At 33.5% G+C, this 21,007-nt stretch overlaps 2 protein-coding genes, 1 non-coding gene and 1 pseudogene across 4 annotated transcripts; 2 read left to right on the forward strand and 2 right to left on the reverse strand.

Moving 5' to 3' along the window:
* The first annotated feature begins 6,471 nt into the window (after positions 1-6,471).
* LOC143601749 (putative cytokinin riboside 5'-monophosphate phosphoribohydrolase LOGL10) lies at positions 6,472-10,428 on the forward strand. Its single transcript, XM_077079093.1, has 7 exons — positions 6,472-6,869; positions 8,473-8,570; positions 8,958-8,988; positions 9,075-9,174; positions 9,439-9,509; positions 9,599-9,742; positions 10,007-10,428. The coding sequence occupies exons 1-7, from the start codon at positions 6,717-6,719 to the stop codon at positions 10,097-10,099; spliced, it is 690 nt and encodes a 229-aa protein (XP_076935208.1). The 5' UTR covers positions 6,472-6,716; the 3' UTR covers positions 10,100-10,428.
* Positions 10,429-11,018: 590 nt separating this feature from the next.
* LOC143601841 (endoglucanase 2-like) lies at positions 11,019-15,435 on the reverse strand (annotated as a pseudogene). The gene is made up of 6 exons (XR_013147737.1): positions 15,071-15,435; positions 14,083-14,366; positions 12,987-13,422; positions 12,558-12,699; positions 11,658-11,824; positions 11,019-11,371 (listed from the first exon to the last, which is right to left on the reverse strand). The product of XR_013147737.1 is annotated as an endoglucanase 2-like (transcript).
* A 346-nt stretch (positions 15,436-15,781) lies between these two features.
* Positions 15,782-19,642, reverse strand: LOC143601929 (putative diphthine methyl ester synthase). The gene is made up of 6 exons (XM_077079228.1): positions 19,481-19,642; positions 18,578-18,702; positions 17,737-17,966; positions 16,819-16,858; positions 16,623-16,714; positions 15,782-16,131 (listed from the first exon to the last, which is right to left on the reverse strand). The coding sequence occupies exons 1-6, from the start codon at positions 19,628-19,630 to the stop codon at positions 15,950-15,952; spliced, it is 819 nt and encodes a 272-aa protein (XP_076935343.1). The 5' UTR covers positions 19,631-19,642; the 3' UTR covers positions 15,782-15,949.
* Positions 19,643-19,757: 115 nt separating this feature from the next.
* On the forward strand, positions 19,758-19,839 carry TRNAS-UGA (transfer RNA serine (anticodon UGA)). Its single transcript has one exon. It is a non-coding gene; the product is annotated as a tRNA-Ser (tRNA).
* Positions 19,840-21,007: the final 1,168 nt, after the last annotated feature.

Genomic DNA, 21,007 nt, shown 5'->3' on the forward strand with positions numbered 1-21,007 from the left:
CTATGGGGGTTTTTGGCTCCTACTGCTACTATGAATGCTTATCTTTATTAATTTATGTTTTGTGATTCTCTTTTTAGGTTGTTTTACCCTAACGGCAAGTATAGATTTTTAATGAAACGTCCTGAAACCAGAGAGTCACAAAAATTGAGATTACGCATGCATTATAGTTCTTAAACTCTATATTAACATAACGCGGCAGAAAATTATTACAAAAATTGTCTTTGACCAAAGCATACTCAACATGCCAAATATCATAACATGTCAAAACTGAATTCAACTATTGGATGCCGATCTTCAAGCTTGGATAACTTGTACGTGCACCAGTCGTTTCCTTTTCTTAACACATTCCTAACCTGATGTGCATAGAAAACTTATTATAAACATACAATAACATCACATGTAATGAAGCAAAAACATAACATTTCCTTTCCCGTATCTAAAGCTAAATCAAACTATTATCGCAAATCCTACCAACCTTCCTGACCCTGACATACCGAAGCCACTTACATATGTAATTGAAATTTTGACACACGCCACCAAGGCGTTGCCTAGTTTACACCCATACAAGGGCGTAGACTGACTTATAGACTAAGTGCTTTAACACATAAACATGCATAGTTTATCTTTACACATAATACACGTATGCAAACTAACATCAAAATCATTTAAAGAGAAAGGTCTAGAACTCACCAAATCTATTTGACACATCCTGATTGGTTAACTTCCTTTCATGCCTAGCCCTTGATCTACAATGCAAAGCTCAGTAATTAAAACCAACATAAAACTGGTTTAGTACCCATGCATTTTGCAATATTCTTCATTTCACAACCATGGCATTTGGTAAATCCCAAGATCTCACAAAATGCTCTATTTCGCGACTACAACCATTTCATATAGCATGTTATCTCGCAAATCCTATATTTGCGAATCACCACATTGCGAAATACTAACCAGCGAGATACCATGTTTACGATATAATCTATTTAATTGTGAGTTCAGACCCATTCGCGAAATCTCTTACTTTGCGAAATGGCAATTGATGCATAAAAAATTATACATATTTTCAGCACTGAAATATATCCAAATAAGCGTAATTTCGGAAAATATATTAGAATAAATAACCACTAATGTTTATAATTTCTATTTATGGGTAAATGTAGCCCTAAGGAACAAAACGAGCTGATATACGGAGATAAACGATGAAAACAGACTCAACACACCCCATGGTGAATCAAGGCATGGCCATGTCTTGAGTTTACCAAGTAAAGAAAAAATTCAGGAAGACAAAATAGGTCTTTGTTAACCTAAACACACACATGTTATCAAGAAGAGGAGGAAAAAACAAAATAGAAGGTTCTGAAGCTTAACATGGGCGTGCCTTCCCAAAACGTGCCCATGTTTTCAGTACAAGAGAAAATGACAAAATTTGGACTGTTGTGGACTCACCACAGTCGTGCCTTGCTTAACACGGTCGTGCCTTCCCTTGCTGTACTACCTGATAAGGAGCAATTAAATGCAGCAGTACAAAATTGTCACCATGGACGTACTTTGCTTAGCACGACCGTGTATTAAGCATCTGATCGGCCTATAAATTGAATGTTCATCTTCCGCATTCAATACACCTTACAACCTCATTTACACACCACTTCAACCACCTCTTTTGACCATCACTAATAAGAGAATTATCCTATCCATCTAACCCTCGAATATCAAGGAGATTAAGCTCTTGGAAGATGTCGTTAGCATCAAAGATTAGTCATCCAAATTGGTTATATTGTTTTGATTTGATCATGTTTGACATATTACTTTGATAATTAACATTACGTTTATTATTTGCTAAACTTTCATAGTATTATCTTGGTTTATAATGAATCTTAATTGAAGTTTAATAATGATAGTTAAACATCCGATCGGTTTTAATAAGTAATGGTTATGTTGAAATTATCACTTAATGAGGAATGTTAAAATACACTTAAAAAATACCCCAAGTGTCAAGCTTAACTATAAGTCGAGAAATTGATAGTCTTGTGAGGCCTTGACGAACCTTAAAATAGACACTAAGTTCTGAGCTTGATGATAAGCCGAGGAACTGTCACTCTTGTGAGGATTTGGTTAATAAATTATGAATCTTCAAAAAAGCCGCCAAGTTCTGAGCTTGATGATAAGTTGAGGAATTGTCATTCTTGTAAGGGCTTGGTTGGGGAAAAAACGTAAATCCTAATATCGGCATGGACCAAGTGGAATATTAGTATTAATTAATCATTTTAAAATAGGAACTATCATCAATGTTTGTGGAAACGGATTGTTGATATTTATCCACTAAAATCGGTTAAGTGAGTGTGCAACATAACCTATATTAAACAACTATTGAGTGGTTATTACATGAGTTCTATAATTGTTCAAGAGTTGGGCGGGTTAATACTTGGTAATTCAACGTTAATCCTTTACGACTTAACTAATCTTGGGTATTTTAAGTATGATACGAAGGTTATTTTTACTAAAACATCAAGGGCAATTCATTTAATAATTTAAGGGATTGTTTCATCTTTAAAGTGAGTTATCTTATAAATATTTATCATAAGCCACTTGCTTACATAAAATGATGTTTTAGTAGAGATCATGAAGTTGTGCATATAGATTATCATGAAATAACATGACTTATAGGAATAAGGTGTTATTCTCACATCCAATCAACATATCAAGCTTACATCACATGTTTACTAATTAATCGTTAAACCAAGTAAAGAGGAGTTTGAACTAAGATGATACACCTTTATCCTTGATATTCTATCTAAAATATATAAAACCCAAAAGTGTTTTCTTTTAGTTTATGTCTTTAATTTCCTTTTGAAATCTTACTTAACCAAAACCGATATGATATTCACTTTCGGTTGAAATAAATACAACGATTGAGTAGTAAAAATCGAACAAGTGTTTTCATGGATTGATACTTGATTCTTACCTATACTTTACTACATAAATGATAGGTACACTTGCTTATTCATGTGTGATTTAGTTAAAATAATAATCATTTTTATAAATTTAAAACTAGACATTGTGTGAACAAACCTTTGAAAACTTAACATCTTTTTCTATACATATCCACGCTGCATCAGAAATCCTGCGAGATAGTCCATTTTTGCGAAACTACTCCCTAGAACCTGATATTGATCAAGATTCCTACTTTATCGACATGGAAGGTCCGGTCTATTTTTTGGATCATATTCGAAAAATTAAATAGTAAAAAAAACAAAATGTTCTAACCTTTAATGAATAAATGCATAATGATTAAATTCATTCTCATGTGAAACAATCAGGTTTATGCAGTGGAATTTAGACTAAACAAACTAAGAATTTATATGAAGAAGCATCTCATTAGTTATAACCAAAAGATTACAATTTCTTATATTTGCTCCTCACCAAGTTCATCTGTTTTTGTTCTAAGACGTACTTTTACAGAGAATTCAGTGTGTGAAAAGCGTAAATGAACAAGAGACTGTCTTGTTCATTATATACAAGGTAAAAGTGATGAGCTAAGCGATGATAGTGACAAGTAATAGATTTACAACAACAACTAACAAAACTAAAAACAAGTGACAGAATACAAGTTACAAAACTAAACTACTGATTTCTTGATAAAAAATGATAAGGCTTCATCAGTTGTTTTTCTTAAGTACTTTGCTTATTTAGTAGTTCTTTAATATTATCATTTCTATCTAGTCTTTAGTTAGTGAATATGTTGTTCTATATCAACAATTCTTAAGATCAGATCTTTATTCCTTTATTCTTTATAGTGGAAAACAACTAATTTTAATGATCAGTTGTTTGGTCTTTCGCACATCAATCCTTTCTTGGAACTAACATTATTCTTACGGAGTTTTCCATATATACTATTCCAAACATAAAAAGTACACCTTTATGTCATGAACGTACCTTTTATGAACTTGAGTTAGATCCAAATGATCTTGATGTTGTTTGAGATTGATCTTTTAACGTTTTCATGTTGTATGCATGAGATCTACACATTGGTGACTTCGTTTCTTGAATCTGAAAGTAGATCCGAGTGTGTGTTTTGATAATGTAGTTATGATGGAGGGTTTTTCTTTAAACAAGGCTTTAGTATTTATACTAATGACACTCTTGAGGCTCGTAATCTTTTGTCAAGCCCTTTTAAGATTTAATAGTTAATCCTATGGCTTTACATCAAAATAACACTTGGGATCTTGTCCCATGACCGCATTCTTCTAATTATATGGGATCAAAATGGGAATTCGCAATTTTCAAATAGTTCGACTAAGTGGTTGAAAGCTTGTCTCGTTTCTCAAGGTTTCACCAAAATACCTGGCTTAGGTTAAAATACGTCAAAACCAAACATACATCCAAGATAATCATTTGTCTGTGTGGCATACCACATCGGTTGGGGAAGAAAACTAAGTCTCCTTTATAAGGAGGTGAATATCTTCCCTATCATAGCGCGTTTTGGGCGCTTAATGGTTGTAGGTGGGAGGAGAATTTCATAGTTAAGCGTGTTCATGTGGAAGTGGTATCAGGATGGGTGACCTCCTGGGAAGTCTTCACCTGGAAACCAAAAGCAAATATGTGAGGCGATAGTGGTATGTCATGGCCAAAGCGGAAAATAATATGGTGCGGTGGTAGCGGAGCTGTTACAGTCTGCTTTCACGACACTTAGGAAGATGTCTCTTATAAGTTGGCCCCCAGCCCGAAGGGGTCTTACACAATGTCTCAAAGTAACCAACACTGATATTCTCTAGACTAAATAATTCTTCTGGTGCATCATCCACATGCCCATCGGCGAATTGGTCACCATCTCGACTAAGCTGCAACCCCACCCCTTTTCTGACATGCATGATAGGAGGGGGTCCTTACTAAGATACTAACCTTGCTACTTATACCTAAGTTTCTTTCATGTGTTTTCGTCTCTAAAATGATTTAGAACAAATAGCATTGCTATAATCTTTAAAGATAATTCTATTACATGTGGTGTTGTGCGATAGTGGGATGTCAAGCAACAGTGGTGTGAAGACTATTAGCACTACGATGATGGTCACTAGTATAACATGTCGATGGTGGTTGGGGTTTTCGGAGGTAGTTCAACAGTCTTATGATAGGTATGCTAGCTTGGTGGTTGAAGTAGGGGTGTTCACGGTTCGGTTCGAAACCGTGAATCCACCCAAACCGGTCATTGGTTTGGTTTCACGGTTGGTTTTCTTTCTTAACTTTTGGTAGGTTATTTTAAAAATTTTTAAACCGTGCCAAACGGTTTGGTTTACGGTTTTTACCGAAAACCAACCGTATAAAACCAGACCGGACCGCATGTTTAAATTATATTTAATTTTTAAATATTATATATATATATATATGTGTGTGTGTGTGTGTATTCAAATTTATTATTAGTTTAAATAAAAATTCATCATCATCATCATCGTACTCAGTATATCCCACCAATAGCAATGCTATGGTAGTTTAAATAAAAATTATTAGTTCTTATACACTTTACTATATAGTATATGCTCACAGTAAATAAAACAAATAGGCTCAGCCCAAATCCAAAATACACAAATCTTTAATTAGGATGTCTAATTTTTAATGGAAACCTAAAGTTGGTGATTAAGTTTGTAAAAATATGTCAGTTAATGAGAGTGTTACTATGATACGTCAAACATATGTTGAACATTTTACACAAAATTCCAACATGTTCAAACCGTGAAACCAAAACGTTACTAACGGTTCGGTTTGGTTCGATTTAAGAATTCAACGGTTTGGTTTCAGTTTACGAAAATGAAAACTGTGATTAATGGTTTGGTTCGCGGTTTGCCCTAAAAACCGCGAAAACCGAACCGTGAACACCCCTAGTTGAAAGTGGTGGCCAATTGAAAGAAGACACAAAAGAGGATTCGAAAAGGATAAAATGAGAATGGGTGCTGATCTAGATATACCGACATAAAGGCCATCTACATTATTATTATTATTATTACTACTACTGCTAGTAATAGCAGTAGTAGCAGTTGTATTATATCAAGTCGTTAGATTCATATGTGTGATTATTGTACACTATTAATGGTCCTTGCTGGTCAATTATTTAGCTACACAACTACACGTTTGATTTTAGTAAGTCATTTTAAACCTTCTAATCTAAATGTTAAGACCGTTTTTATATAATTATTTATTGATCTTCGTTTATTTATACATAAGAGAGAGGAAAGAGGAGAGACAGCAACGTTTAATAAACACAGTTGAATAACTAAAACTCAAATGATGTGAATGAATATTTTAACCATAAGATTATATTACAATGACCAAAATATAAAACAATTAGGTGTAACTACTTCGTGAAACACGATCATCCTCATTTCTATGTCATTGCATAATCAAATACCAATATAATATTTCAGTTAAGCATGTAGTTGTGTATAGTTGAATTCCTAAAATATAAATAAATAAAGTGATTAATTAATTAGTAAAGCACATGAAATAAGGCATAGAAAACAAGATCATGTTTCACACCTTGAGTATTGAAAGCGATCCCATCTGTGTCTTCTTCTTTATTATAAAATAACAAATATTAGATGGTGGGATGTTGCCAGGTGTTCGGTACGTACTAACACACAAATATATAAACACATTCCATCTATACCATCATTCTCACATTTCTTCAAAGTCTACCCTACTATTCTCTCTCAACATAACAACACAATATGGAAACTAATAAGCAGCCAAGACAAGGCGGAACAACCGCGGTGACCATCGCAAAACCGTCAAGGTTTAACCGGATCTGTGTCTTCTGTGGGAGCAGCTCAGGCAAGAACCCCGTCTACCGACAAGCCGCCATCCAACTTGGCAACCAATTGGTACTTACATATATATACTTTATCATAATCTGATAACATTAAACCAAGAAAAGGCATATACATATATGTACATATGTTCTAAGATCACTGAACTACATATCATCTATATTTCTTTTTTTATGTTTTTTCGTTGTTTTTTTTATTTTTAATACTCAGTTTTCTATGAAAAATGTTATTTGTACGAGTGTACGTGTGTGGTCACCAATTATGGGTGTCCCAAATAATTTGTTTTTCTGTTCGTCAATATGACAATATATACTCAATTACATGCAGTTCAAAAACATGCAAACCAAATATGGGTTTATTTTGCTGTCACTAAATTAAATTATTTTTAACCAGATTTTTTTTATTTATCTTTATCCTATTTGAACAGCTAAATGTAGGGATTAAACCATTCACCTTTCATTTACCATCTTAAAGTGGGAATGGCTATTTATTTTTAACTAGATAGATTCAAAACAAATGATATGATTATACTGTTGGGGGGATATATTTTTGCTTATACCATACTAGCTTTCCAAAGCTTTTGTTTATTATTATTATGAATTTGTTATTTATTCTTTGTTAGTATTATAATATTAGTTATTATTTTAACAGCAAATTTCAAGACTTTTAAAATAAATATGCCACGAATGATTTTAACCTCAACCTTTAAGTTGTGGGAACACTTCTTAAACAACCTTGATAACTAACATTAATAACTAGCATATTTTACTTACTACAATTATTATATTAGATTTTAGAAATCATTGAAAGAAACCACATGAATTGAGATAGGTTTTGGAGAATGACCTTTTCTTTATTTGTCCTAAGAGCATCCATAACGCTAAAACTCCACAGATCGCCATATCATATGTATGTGTGTTGTATGTAGAGTGTGCCCTTAAATCCGATTGCTCATCTCACAAGCAAACTTCATCCATGGACTTTAAATTCACAATGGTGAAGTTTGTTGCTTTGTTTTTCCGTCCATTTCCACATCAGTCGGACCTTGGGAAAGATAGTGCGTTGTGGATTCCCTTAATATGCTTTTGTACTTTGAAAGCATATGGCTCATGAGTCATGATCGACCTCATCAATAACTTAATCAATAAAACCTTGTAAAGTTTAGCTTATGAAATTAATTAAGACATAAGAGCATAAAACCTCTATTATACGGAATATTTACATGTTATCTTTCATCTGAAAGTGTAACATATATAGGCCGATTTCCACGTGGTGAACTCGATTCTCATACAAGTTGTGCGAAAATTATGCATATTTTTAAATTGTTTATACCAATTATATATGAGATCCAAAGTATATATATTTATTATAGATAGACTTGACAAGATTAATTAGTACAATTAGTCCAGTGGAATGCTGACACGTAAGTAAACCTTGGCTCACATTTTCTCTTTGTTAATACTTATTAAAATAATAATAATAATAATAATAATAAAAATGTTTAGATTTTTAAACAAATAAAGTTACTATCACCAATATATAAAACCGTTAGTAACGTGAAGTGTTAAGAGACATGATTACGTGATTGATTATTATTGATCTATTAAACTATGGAAATAAATAAGTAAAACTAAATAAAATAATTGGAAAATTGCAGGTAGAAAGGAAGATTGATTTGGTCTATGGAGGAGGAAGCATTGGCTTGATGGGACTTGTTTCCAAAGCCGTATTTGATGGTGGCTGCCATGTCATAGGGTACACTCTCTCTCCATATTTAAAATTAAGTATTTAATATTTAATATTTTTCATCTAATCAATAATAATAAACCTCAAGAACCGTATTTATAAACACATCTATGTAATTCTTTAACTATGATTTATAATAGGAATTTTTACATATTTCCCCTTACTAAAGACCCTTAATTACATATATCCGTAACCCCAAAAACTTTATAAATCGGTTATGTAGCTATATAATTGTTTCTTTACCTTATAATATCTGCCGGACATGATATATATATATATAAGTATTTATGTCATTCATGTGATTAAATAGAGTTAAGGTTGATTATGTATTAATCGTGATCATGTGTATACATAAATGATTGTAGAATTAATATATGTATTTTGTTGTTCTCACAGTGTGATACCTAAAGTGCTGATGTCAAAAGAGGCAAGTCTCCTAGTTATGAAAATTATTTTTCTTTTTTTTTTTCTCTTTTATATTACAGGAAAACTAAGAATATTACATTTTTTCAGATTATTGGGGATAGTATTGGTGAAGTAAAACCAGTGTTGAATATGCATCAAAGAAAAGCCGAGATGGCAAACCAAGCCGATGCCTTTATAGCTTTGCCAGGTTTTATTTTTATCAACACTTCTTTTTCTAATTTGCTTGATTATTTAACTATTATCTCGTCAAAGAAAATAAAGCAAGTATATAAAGTGATTTTCATACACATGGCTTGTGGTTAGGATAGACATGATAAATGCGACAATGACCCAAGTGTAAACCTTTCTTTTAATTTATTTTGTTTTATTATATATGATAATATGTGTGGCCATGCAACATTTATAATTTTAAATTATTGTTATTGCAATTTACGTTTTGAAAATTCTTTAGGTGGCTACGGTACACTCGAGGAACTTCTTGAAGTCATTACATGGGCACAACTTGGAATACACAAAAAACCGGTAAAAGTCGCTTTTACAAGTTTTGTCATACAAAATGATGTCATTTTATGAGGAAAAAATGATTTTTTTACGAATCTGAAAAAATACAGATAGGATTGTTGAACGTAGATGGGTACTACAACTCACTGTTATCATTCATAGACAAGGCAGTTGATGAAGGTTTTGTCACCCCCGATGCCCGACGGATAATTGTCTCAGCTCAAACCGCTCATGAACTCTTGTCCAAGCTTGAGGTAAGATAACCACGTACACATATAACTGGAACAGTAGCTTTTCAACCGACTTCAAACATGATCTTTTACATATAACTACTTTTCCAAACACAAATTGAGGGTTTAAACTGGTTTATCTTTTTCTAAATTTAAGTTTATATGTTCAAAAAAAATAGAAGGAATTTAAATGTCATTTTAATTTGAAAGGGAGACTTTTATAACATTATTAATATTTGTAATAGTTTCTAAATCAATATCTAATTGTCAAAATTTTCAAACAATCAGTTATACGAGCCGGAGAACGAGACAGGAGTCAAGTCAAGCTGGGAAATGGAGCAACAATTGGATTATTCAGCAAAGTCGGAGTTTGCACGTTGACTTAATTTCATCTGTACAAACCCCAAACTTGAGCATATTAACAAGCTCGGATATGTTGTCTTATTTTATAGTCTCATGTGTCATACGTACGTGTATTGTAGAGTTATATTATATAACATAATATTACAATACAATATATGTAACATAGAACTGAGACATAAAACTAAAAATAACATGTCATCTAATTAACAATACAAAATATACCTATAGTGGCAACACATTACAAATATTTGTTTTGATTTCTAAACTCTAGATAGATTACAAGTGCGTTTTTGAATTTGTTACTATGTATATTCATTTGTGTCAAGTGATATGATGATAGGAAGATGTATATGAGAAAAAATTTATATATTGTATTTTATTATTTTTAAATATCCTTAATCAATTATTTATATTAGTTGTATACTTCAGATCCTATAAATTATATGGTTTTCGAACCAATGAGTATGTGAAGTTGCTATGTTTTGCCATGTATAGAATCCATATTGTCCTCAGCATATCTCAAGACCATTCTGACATTTCCTCTAAATATTATTCCAACGAAACCCACTATGAAAAGTTGGGACCATATACAAAATATAAACTTATAATTAGACTTCGCTATCTCAACCTATTAACTACTGAACACGTTGATTTAGGTTATGTTCAATCTTTAACGAGACAAATGGGTCAAAAAAAAAAGTAACTAACATCAAAGAATGAAAGTCACCAAAATATTCTTGTACTGCATCTGACCTCCAAAATAACCTTATTTGTATAGAAAAAAAAATATTTACATTTTTCCAAAAAAGAAATATTTTGGGCCAACCCAACCCGAATCTTTTGACTTATGCCAAAATGATTAGTAGTAAAATGTACCTATTTTGACCCGTTACCTAACTTGTCCATCTTGCTACCTCAGACCTCAGTTAACAACCATAAGTAGAAACATTCATTCGATCACTTGAAAGATTTAGGCACGGATGAAGTTGAAACCAATCCCGATAGAAGCCCAACAAGGACCGCACTATTATATGTGCTCGGTTCACCTTGCATAGAGTTGTTACGTGAGTCCATATACTTATCATTCTCGGATGGCCCACCAACAAGTGCACCCGTCGCCACATTTGGGTTTGGTTCATTGGATTTGAGCCATGTCCATCCGTTTTTGCATCCGGTGGTCGCATCAGCAGGGATTGAGGCTCCCCTATGGTGCACATATTGTGGGTAGTCATTACCATATCCAACTAGATAACTCATCTTCATTGGATTGTCTCCCAATACATAATCAACCTAACACACCTTTTATCATTATTATAATTATTATTACTTATTAGAATAGTGTTTGTAGTAAAGATAAAGATGGTAGAACAAGCATTGGTGATGGGTTAAAATGAGTTCATGTTTAAAATTGCAATATGGGTAAACCATAAGTTTAGTGTTATTAACTCAAAAATATTTAAAACATTGTAAATATAAGACCCTATTTGAATACATCTTTCATTATTAGTGAATGTTCAACATTTGACCCGTCATCAATATGACCCGTTCCCATATAAACGAGTTTAATAAGCCATACCTGTGATATTGCGAACTCACGAAGATCAGACGGTGAGAACGATTCTGAATCACATTCGAGTTTTGAAGTGTCGGATGAAAGCATGTAATCACTGAATAAAACAGCTAAAAACGCAGAAGCTACCGGTTGTTGCAAAGCATGCCACTTGCTAACCCATATTAGATCGCCTGCGTTATTAATAAAAATTTGTTGTTATATATGGGTTAATTACACAGATAGTTCCTATGGTTTGCTCATATTTCATATGTAGTCCCCACTTTAATAAATTTACAAGTATTGTTTCTATTGGAGTAGATGGAGGTTAAATTAATTTTTCTGTTTAAAGAAAATGGCCAAAATAGCCTTATAAATAAAAAGTCAATTATTATAATCATTTTGAATAGTAAGACCCAAAGGGGGTTTCGGCGCAACTTGTTACCCGTTTGTCTGTCACTATATTGTAATCATTTTGAATTTAATGGTAAAGTAAATAAGAAGTTAATTAAATTAGATTTTAAATTGATATTAAAATGGATGGTCACCGTATATATTAAAATAATAAAAGCCTGAATATATTTTGATATTAAGTGGGCCCCTTCTATTTCACTGCGCAAGGGTATTTTGGTCATTTCCTTCAAACTTAGCATAAAAGTTCACCTCTATCCACTCTAAAGACCATGTGTTCTGGTTGAGTGAAAGGTAGAGACTTACTTAACTAGTAATTTTAGAAAAGTTGGGACTAATTTACTATATGGGCCTACCACATGACCATCCTCGTAACTAACTCTAAAGTTTATAAAACAATTAATGCCGAAGTATGATTAAAAAAACTATATTATTACAAAAGAATATAATCTTTTCAAGTACAATTATTTACAACTCATTTGACCCATTGACCCATTTATGACCAGTAAAAGTTACCTTTTGTTCTGCTTGATGAAGCCGATGGAGAATTTGGCAAGAGGCTGCACATTATAGATTCCGCTGTCTTTCGGTACTCACCAATATTTTCCATATCCGAGGCGTCTTCAGGACCAAAAAAACTTACCCGGGACAAAAGAACCTGCACACAATCCAAATAGTTTTAGGACCCAAATTCATTACTTTGAGCGACTTTAAAAAAGGCCCAAACATTTCAGGCCCAAATGTAAACCGAAAATTGACACATAACCGACCTGAACCCATACAAAAACCGGAAAGCAAACAGTATTTTAAAACCAAAAGGTAGAAACCTCGGTTCTTGTTCAGTCTGAGCCCATAACTGACCCATGCACACCCCTATTCTTTTTAGGCCCGTTAACAATTCTTTTTAGACAATTTTTATGAAGAATGAATGATAGAAATGTTTACATGAGTTCCAGGTAACTTATCATCCCAACTAAACCAACTAGGATTTCCCCAATTAGCATAATCTTTTCCATCTTCTCCGGTCACAAACTCAAGATACGTGCTATCTTTCGTTGCATGATATAACCAACTCGCAGCCCACAAAAGCTCGTCCCCATAACCGGTTGAGTTGTAATAATCTTGAACTTCAGGGATGCTTTTGCTATAGGTCCCTCTATGCTCATTGGCAAAACTAAACAAGTCCTCTGCATGCTGTAGAAGCAAACTTGAATATTTTGAGTTGTTGGATTTGAACACTAGTGATGCAGAAGCCATTGCTGCTGCTGTTTCAGCAGCAATGTCTGACCCGGGTTTTGAAGTGGTTAGTTTTGTGAGTGGCCGTTTCTCTCATGGCTTCGGGCCTGTCCCAACATTCATGATCTGCAACGGGATCACCCACCTGAAAATAATTGATGATTTTGTTTTATTGTTGTTGTGTTAGGGTTGTTCAAAGATAAGCGGGCTATCTCGCCGAGCTATGGGCCGACTCAAGCTTTTTACAAGCTAAGAACGAGCTCAAGCTCGTTAAGATAAACGAGTCAAGCCCAAGCCAAAGTAAGCTGGCTCGTTTAAATTAAAGCCTAAATTTTAATATAAACTTTAACCCAAATTTTAATATAGATAAATTATAAATGTTGTAGTTTATTGATTATGCATCAAGTGTATGTAAAAAAACAATTTTTTTTCTTATATATCAACATATGTAAAAAATATAAACTAAATTAAAAATAAACGAGTGACGAGCCACGAGCCAACTCGAGCATTTTTATGAGTCGTGCTAAAGCTCAGCATTCAACTCATCAAGATAAATAAGCCGAGCCCGAGCCAACGTGGCTCGGCTTGGCTCGGCTTGATTACAGCCCTATTGTTGCTTAGAGTGTAAACATGGCAAAATGGGTGGGTAGGATATGTTAGGTAACGGGTCAAAACAGGCTTAGATATAAAAAAAACAAGTGACATTTTGTATGGGTCAAATATGACTACAAAAGTAATCATATTTTAATAATAATAATCTAAATTTTTGAACAAAATAACTGGAAATCTTTTTTTAGGAAGTAACCTGGATGTAAAGTACATCATGTTTAGGATGAGCATTAATAAGATAATCAGTGATCCATTTAAGCGAGTCTTTAGCAGACTGCAACTGATCGACCGATTCCATATTTTCTCCATACTCAAGAATAGCCCAAGAAAGCACGGTAGCAGTAAACGCCATTGGAAACCCAAACTTCATATGATCTCCCGCGTCATACATTCCCTTGGAAAGATCCAAATTCGCATCTTTCCCGTCTTCTAAAGCCGAATCACCCCTCCATGATATCTTATTGTTCACCAACTTACCAGCTACAAAATAATAGTATCCAGATAACATAGTGTAAAATTATGAAAAACTGAATTGCATTCAATTGAAGAGGAGATTACAATAGAGACGTAAACTGCTCAGCTGGGCTCGATACTAATTAACCTATTCCAATACTCCTCCGCATTCAGAGCGGTGGAAAATCGGACACTCAGACCGGAAAAACAACTAAAAAAAGAAACATAAAAGAATGAAAAATGAAAACTAGTTTCGATCTTGGTCCTTAACTTGTGGGTCCAAAATTCAGCCAAAAACCCGCAATTTCTTGATTTTGCCAAAACCAATAATCCATATACTTGAACCGAATTGCATTCAATTCAACAGGTATAAAGATTAAAGATATCTAGAGATGTAAACTGGGTCCTTGGGCTCGATACTAATGAACTCTTAACTTTTTATACGTTGCAATACATAGAAAACCAAAACAGCAACAAAAAAAAACATACTAAAACTAATATTTTTTAAACTTAAGATGCATGAAAGAGAATAATCAGAATATGCAATTTTCAAGGCACGGGATCGATAAACACTTTATTATTGCAAGAGAAAACGGACTTAAAAACTCATTACAATAATTCTCTATTGATCACAGCAATTAGAGCCTCTACTCAAGCCTTATATTGCAACAAACATAAAATAATATGGTGTGAAATAGGTAAATCATGAAGGATTAAACGGCCAACCTTACATTTTTGGTTATCGAAGAACTGCATAGCGATTTTGAGGGCATCACCATATTTCTTAGAATTAGCACCGGGACGAATCCCCAATTGCTTCCCGTAATTATGCACCACCGCGAATGCGGCCACTCCCAATGCAACCAACACAATCAAAACCCCAATAATAATAGTACAACCTCGAGATTTCTTTTGCTGGCCCATCATTAATATTAATATTAATCCCTCGGGTTGAATAAAATCAATGGATTGAAATTAGATTTGAACGGTTGAAGGCCTTTAATTGATTCAATATGCTGCATTGATTTGTAACAAGAATTAATATTGTTTAAAGGATTGGATTCAATAGCCATTTTTTGTCACTCTGGATTGATGTTTGACGAATGAAAGAGATGAATGGACAGATTGAAGCATGGAGAAAACAATAATTTTGGCAGTTTGAAATTTAAATTACCATTTCCACTTTCCCCGCCATATTACCTATTTTTAGTCTTTACAAATCACGCGCATGTAGGTGTGTAACCAGCTGAACCGCTCATGAGCTACTCGTGATTGGATCAGTAAAAGCTCAAAACAAGTCGAGCTTGAATTTTGAGCATCAAATAAAGCTCGTTTAACCAAACCAATGCGAATAATAGAATATGAAGATACTTGACTTATAAAGTATGTGTTTCGTATTAAGGAAACGTGTCATGCAAGCATACATGATTAAAGTCAACAAACGTAATACTATTCTTTTGCATTTCGCTGCTGCATAATTCCATTAAAGACGTATATGTTCAAAATAGCATACTAAACAGCAGCATTAATAATAGAAGTCAAATACCATACATTCTTGATAATCAGTACATTCAGCTACAAAATTTGAAGTATTATATCAATATTATGTTTCAACTTCTATAGAAATCAAGCATTTCTTCTTCCACAGGATGAGTTTTGCCAACTATTGTGAGGCAATGAAGAGGCGCACCAAAGTCAATCGACCTTAACTGCTTCATTGAACCCGCCACCACCATTTGATTCTCGCTTCCTAGCCGCGCAAAACCGACACAAAGAGTGTCTTCACCGTAAGCTGTCAGATACAAACAAAATCAAGGTCACAAGATTTCTTTAATTTTTTACTGCTGAATGATATTTGACACTGTCATAAGTAATACTGAAACATCTTTATGAAGCCATGTCCATGTGTTATATTTATACAAATAAAACCGACTGTTGATTTTTCTGAAAAATGAAAATTAATGTTCGTTTCGGTTATACCTCGTTACAAAACAGAAACGAACTTGATAACCGAAGCGGCAGACCGCGCCGAACTAGTTTGAACGTTTGAAATTGGATTTATCATTTATGGCACAAATTCATTAATAAGTAGTTAACAAAAATATTAGACCAAAAGCGTCAGACTCAAATTCATTATTTTGGGCTATTTTTCTTCAGACCATAACATCTTAAGCCAAAATGTAAAATAAAAAACCGACCCATAACTGAACCCATACATAAAACCCAAAACTGAATAACCAAAACCAAATATTCGGTTTGGTGCGATCTGAGCCGAAAACTTACCCCCCTCTCCACGTAGTTGTTCGACCTCTAAAAGCTGATCAATAGCAACACCAATTGTCATAAAACTCGGAGGCTCATACTGCTTTTTCCCTCTGAAATATTATTAAAAAAACATAAAACTTCTAAAAAACGACATTAGCGTTCTGCTAGAAACTAGAAAGAAATGGAGCTATAAGTTTGGTTTTTGTATCCTTACCTGCATAATGATTCCAAAGATGGTTCTTTAACGCGTATATCTGCAATGCAAGTTGGCTAATAGGTCAACATGTGTTTCAAAATGAGTCAAATAAGTTTCGGTCAGGTTGCGTTGACCCGTAATAACTTTTTTTGTCCTTGGTCTTGATTTTTCTAAATAACTAGTATGTTTTTTTAACTATGATCATACCAATTTGAAGAGTAAACTACACGAATGGTCCCTGTGGTAAGGCCATACTGCAGGCTTGGTCCTTTTTAGAAATTAAACGAACAGTCCATATGGTTTAGTCCTTCAGGGTTTTTTTTTTAAGTTTAACTATAAGGGTACGACAATCGTTTCACATTATATTAACAGAATTTTAAACACCTGTTGGTGAAACAAAGGACTAAAACAACAATACAGCCTTAAGGCAGAGACCACCGTGTAATTAGGCTTGTAAAATAACAAAAAGAACACGAACAGAGTTTCTTCGTGTTCGCATTGAACTTTAACCGAGTAAATGATCGAACACAAACAAATAAACGAACAAGGTTTTCTTGCTCATGTTCGTTTGTTAAGAAAATGAGTGCGTCCGTCTTCATTTCTTAATAGCATAAACGAACGGTTCACAAACGAACGAACACCAACTATAAGTAAATTGTAATGGGTGATATTATAATTTCATACAACTAGATTAAATTATAACGACCTAAAAAAATTAAAGTGAATATATAAACAAACGCACTTAAAACAAATATAAACTAACAAAAATGTTTGTTCAATTAACTAAATTAACAAAAAAAATGTCATGCTTGATCGTTTATTGAATAAACAAACTTCACGCCAAATAGTTCACGGAGCGTTCGATTCATTCACAGGCCTACGTGTAATTAACTATTACCTTAAATAACAAGATTATAAGAATAACAATATAATTACCTAATAAACACAAAGTATGTAGTCCAAGCCCTCGATTTTTCTGAATCTTCTCATAAAAACTGTCGGGCCTCCATGTTTCGGTGAAGAATGGTAAAGAAACCGTCTCTCCATAACGGTAAAGTTGTAAACCACATACTCCAACCGCATTCATAACCGAAGCGTTATATATCACCTTAACTTCCACATCCATTTTCTTTGCGCGTACCACTAGATCACTGTGTGTTGTGGCTCTGTTTTCACAAATATTTTTAATGGTGATTAAAAGACTGTCATATAAAGTTTGAACTCACATGTAATGTAAGAATGTGAACACTGGAAAAAATTATATAATGGAAAAAAATTAAGTATGTAGAAACTATCTTTGACTTTTTTGCTTGTAATATGTTGCTGCCCGAGGGGTGTAAACGAGTCGAGCCGAACCCAAACTCACCTAAGCTCGAGCTCGGCTCGTTTAACTTAAGAGAGCTTGAACTCAGCTCATATCAAACCCTGTCTAAAGCTCGAGTTTGGCTTGATAAAACCTTTTTAAGCCCGAGCTCGTCGTTTATAATTTATTAAATACTTAATTATGTTTTTATATACATATATAACTATTTATATTTATACACATAGATATATACATATATTTATAATTTAATTTTAATATATATAACAAAATGTACATTATGTCATGATTTTTGTCACAATTTTAAGTATAATAGTATTTATTATTTGATTATGTATAATAGTATTTTTATTTAGTTGTGGATATATTATAACACAAAAGATAAATTTATTATATATGTATAAATAATAGGCTCATTTAGGCTCCCAAGCCACAACTCAAAGAACGCGTGATTACCCGAAAGGATCTCCAACAACAAGGAAAGCAACATCAAACTCATGAGCCTCCGACAGCATATCATCCACCTTCTCCTCCACAAATTCCCTGTCTGCAACAATAAGCGGCTTCCCATACAATTTTTCCTATAACAAAAGTATATCAGTTTTAGCTTCAAATGATTACTTAGAATGCAAATTAACCACAAAAAAATTATAAGAAAAAAAAAATCAAAGAGTGGGCTTTTTTTGTTGTTCTTTGAGGAATGATGAGTGTATAACAAATAGTCATCAGATTACAACAATTAAGAACATTGACATGTTGTGAAACTATAAAAAAACATGAGATAGTTAGTTAATATAAGGGTGATCAAAATAAGGGTGTATAGGAAGTAGGGTGTTCATGGTCCGGTTCGCTAGTTTTGACGAAAATTTAGGCCAAACCAGCTGGTTTCACAGTTTTATGATTTGTCGGTTTCACACCCCAAAAAAATACATAACTTTATATTTAAAAAATAAATTATAAATGTTAAACAGCCAGTTAGCTTCCAAGTTCCAAACCATTAAACCGTAAAAACCGAACTGTGTACCTGACCATATGTAATTTAAAGCAGCCAAACCGGCCGTATAAACATGCACTTATTCCTTTTACTTTAACACAAAAGACGGTCATGTAATGGCATAAAAAACAAGTACCTACTGATTTAACTTTGATAACAGTTATGTCACTGTCTCTCTTTGTGTTAACCATATATGATTAGCACAGTATACAAGTGTTTATGTATTAATTTTATTTTATTTTTTTTAGCAGCATTTATGTTTTACTGAAAATGGGTTGTATTAAACTACGCAGTACCCAATCTGAGACTAAAATTCATTCAACATTTTCCTAATAATAATAAGTGTAAGAAGTAGAAGTAAATACGAGGGTGGAGATGCCATCTTGGGAGATGCCGAATGAAAGAAGAGAAGTGTATGACTCGATGTACACTTTGGATGATTTCTTCACGGCTTCTAATCCTCTCAGTGTAATATCCTTTTCGTCACCCAATCCAAGTCCGATTATGTACAACATCTTTTTTCTTCTTCTTCTGTGACGGAAGGAATTGCAGCAAAGAAACCTTAAAACCCTAACCCTACTTATAATATAACTACATTATAGTAGTCTATTATAGATAATACAATGCTGATCAATCAAAAATGTCGATATGTCCGAGTGGTTAAGGAGACAGACTTGAAATCTGTTGGGCTTCGCCCGCGCAGGTTCGAACCCTGCTGTCGACGTTCTTTTTTATTTTGTTTTTTTTTTCTTTTTTGCTTTTAGCCCCAAATCAGCCCTGACCATATTCATGGTCTTTTTGTGCATGGATAAATGAAATCATGATAATATGGCTAGAGAATGTTGTTTTTTAGCTGCTTGATACTTAATTTTTTTTATAAAATCCCACTGTTTAATTAAAAAAGAAAAACTTGGAGATTGTTATTCGGTGTTTGTTTTTTAGGGCTAGTTTAATTCATCGTTTATATATATATCGTATGGTTTTAAGTATCTTAGTCCTCTTGTAGTAGACTCTCATAGTAAACTTACTGTAAACTCATTATTGTGTGTTTTCAAGATTAAAGGACTCAAATTAAACTTCACGATCTAGGTATCAATGAAGGTAGATACTTTTTAACGGTTAACTTAGATCACTGATCAGCCACTGGTCCACCCACTCATCTCATTTCCTGAGTACCGGAGATCACCCTCTGGAGGAAACCCACCATAGATGAGAAAACCCTGGCCAACCAGAAGCTCCCTGCTCACCTACTCATCTCCATTCCATGAGTATCGGAGAAAACCCACCATATGTGAGAAGACCTCTAGGCAACCAAAAGCCCCCTATTTTTTGTACAGATGAGACTTGAACCCAAAATCTCCGCTTTTAAATTAAAGGTCGCTGGTGCCTCATCTTTACTTACGCTATGGTTCATGGGCAATGAAGAAGGTAGATGTTGGTTTAAATGTTTTTATGTTTGTTTTCTATGATTGATGTTTGGGCCTCTATGCTTGACTAGCTTATTATAAAAGTGTAAAGTTAGGTAAATCCATACATATGATACGTCAAAATTTGTTATTGTTTAAATGGTAAAAGTGGCCATCTACTACGATAGTGCTGTCACCATTGCACCGTCCAACCATCACATGGCCGATTCAGAATATAACTTTGTACGGTTTTCCAATTAAATAAGTTTTTTTTAACTAGTTTAAGTTCATAACACAAGATTTTACCTATAAAAATCATGTGATGTTTTATATATTATTACAATCTACAAAAGTGTAATGGGATAGTTATAAAGGAACCTAAGTAATTTATATCACATAATTATGATAGAGATAATTATAATAAATCATAACTAATACATTTTGCTTAATTTATAGTTTGCCGACATGCCCCTCAAGCTAGACGTA

Source organism: Bidens hawaiensis, unplaced genomic scaffold, assembly GCF_021521415.1.
Source record: "Bidens hawaiensis isolate Kalapana, Puna unplaced genomic scaffold, B.hawaiensis_p1.1 tig00000237_1, whole genome shotgun sequence".
Lineage (NCBI taxonomy): Eukaryota > Viridiplantae > Streptophyta > Magnoliopsida > Asterales > Asteraceae > Bidens > Bidens hawaiensis.

Coding starts and splice junctions, on each gene's coding strand:
- LOC143601749 (XM_077079093.1), top strand. CDS start 6,717: ATGGAAACTAATAAGCAGCCAAGACAAGGCGGAACAACCGCGGTGACC. Junction 9,175..9,438: donor TGCCTTTATAGCTTTGCCAG/GTTTTATTTTTA, acceptor AAAATTCTTTAG/GTGGCTACGGTACACTCGAG. Junction 9,743..10,006: donor AACTCTTGTCCAAGCTTGAG/GTAAGATAACCA, acceptor TCAAACAATCAG/TTATACGAGCCGGAGAACGA.
- LOC143601929 (XM_077079228.1), bottom strand. CDS start 19,630: ATGTTGTACATAATCGGACTTGGATTGGGTGACGAAAAGGATATTACA. Junction 17,967..18,577: donor GTTGTTGGAGATCCTTTCGG/GTAATCACGCGT, acceptor TTGTGAAAACAG/AGCCACAACACACAGTGATC. Junction 16,859..17,736: donor ACATACTTTGTGTTTATTAG/GTAATTATATTG, acceptor CTTGCATTGCAG/ATATACGCGTTAAAGAACCA.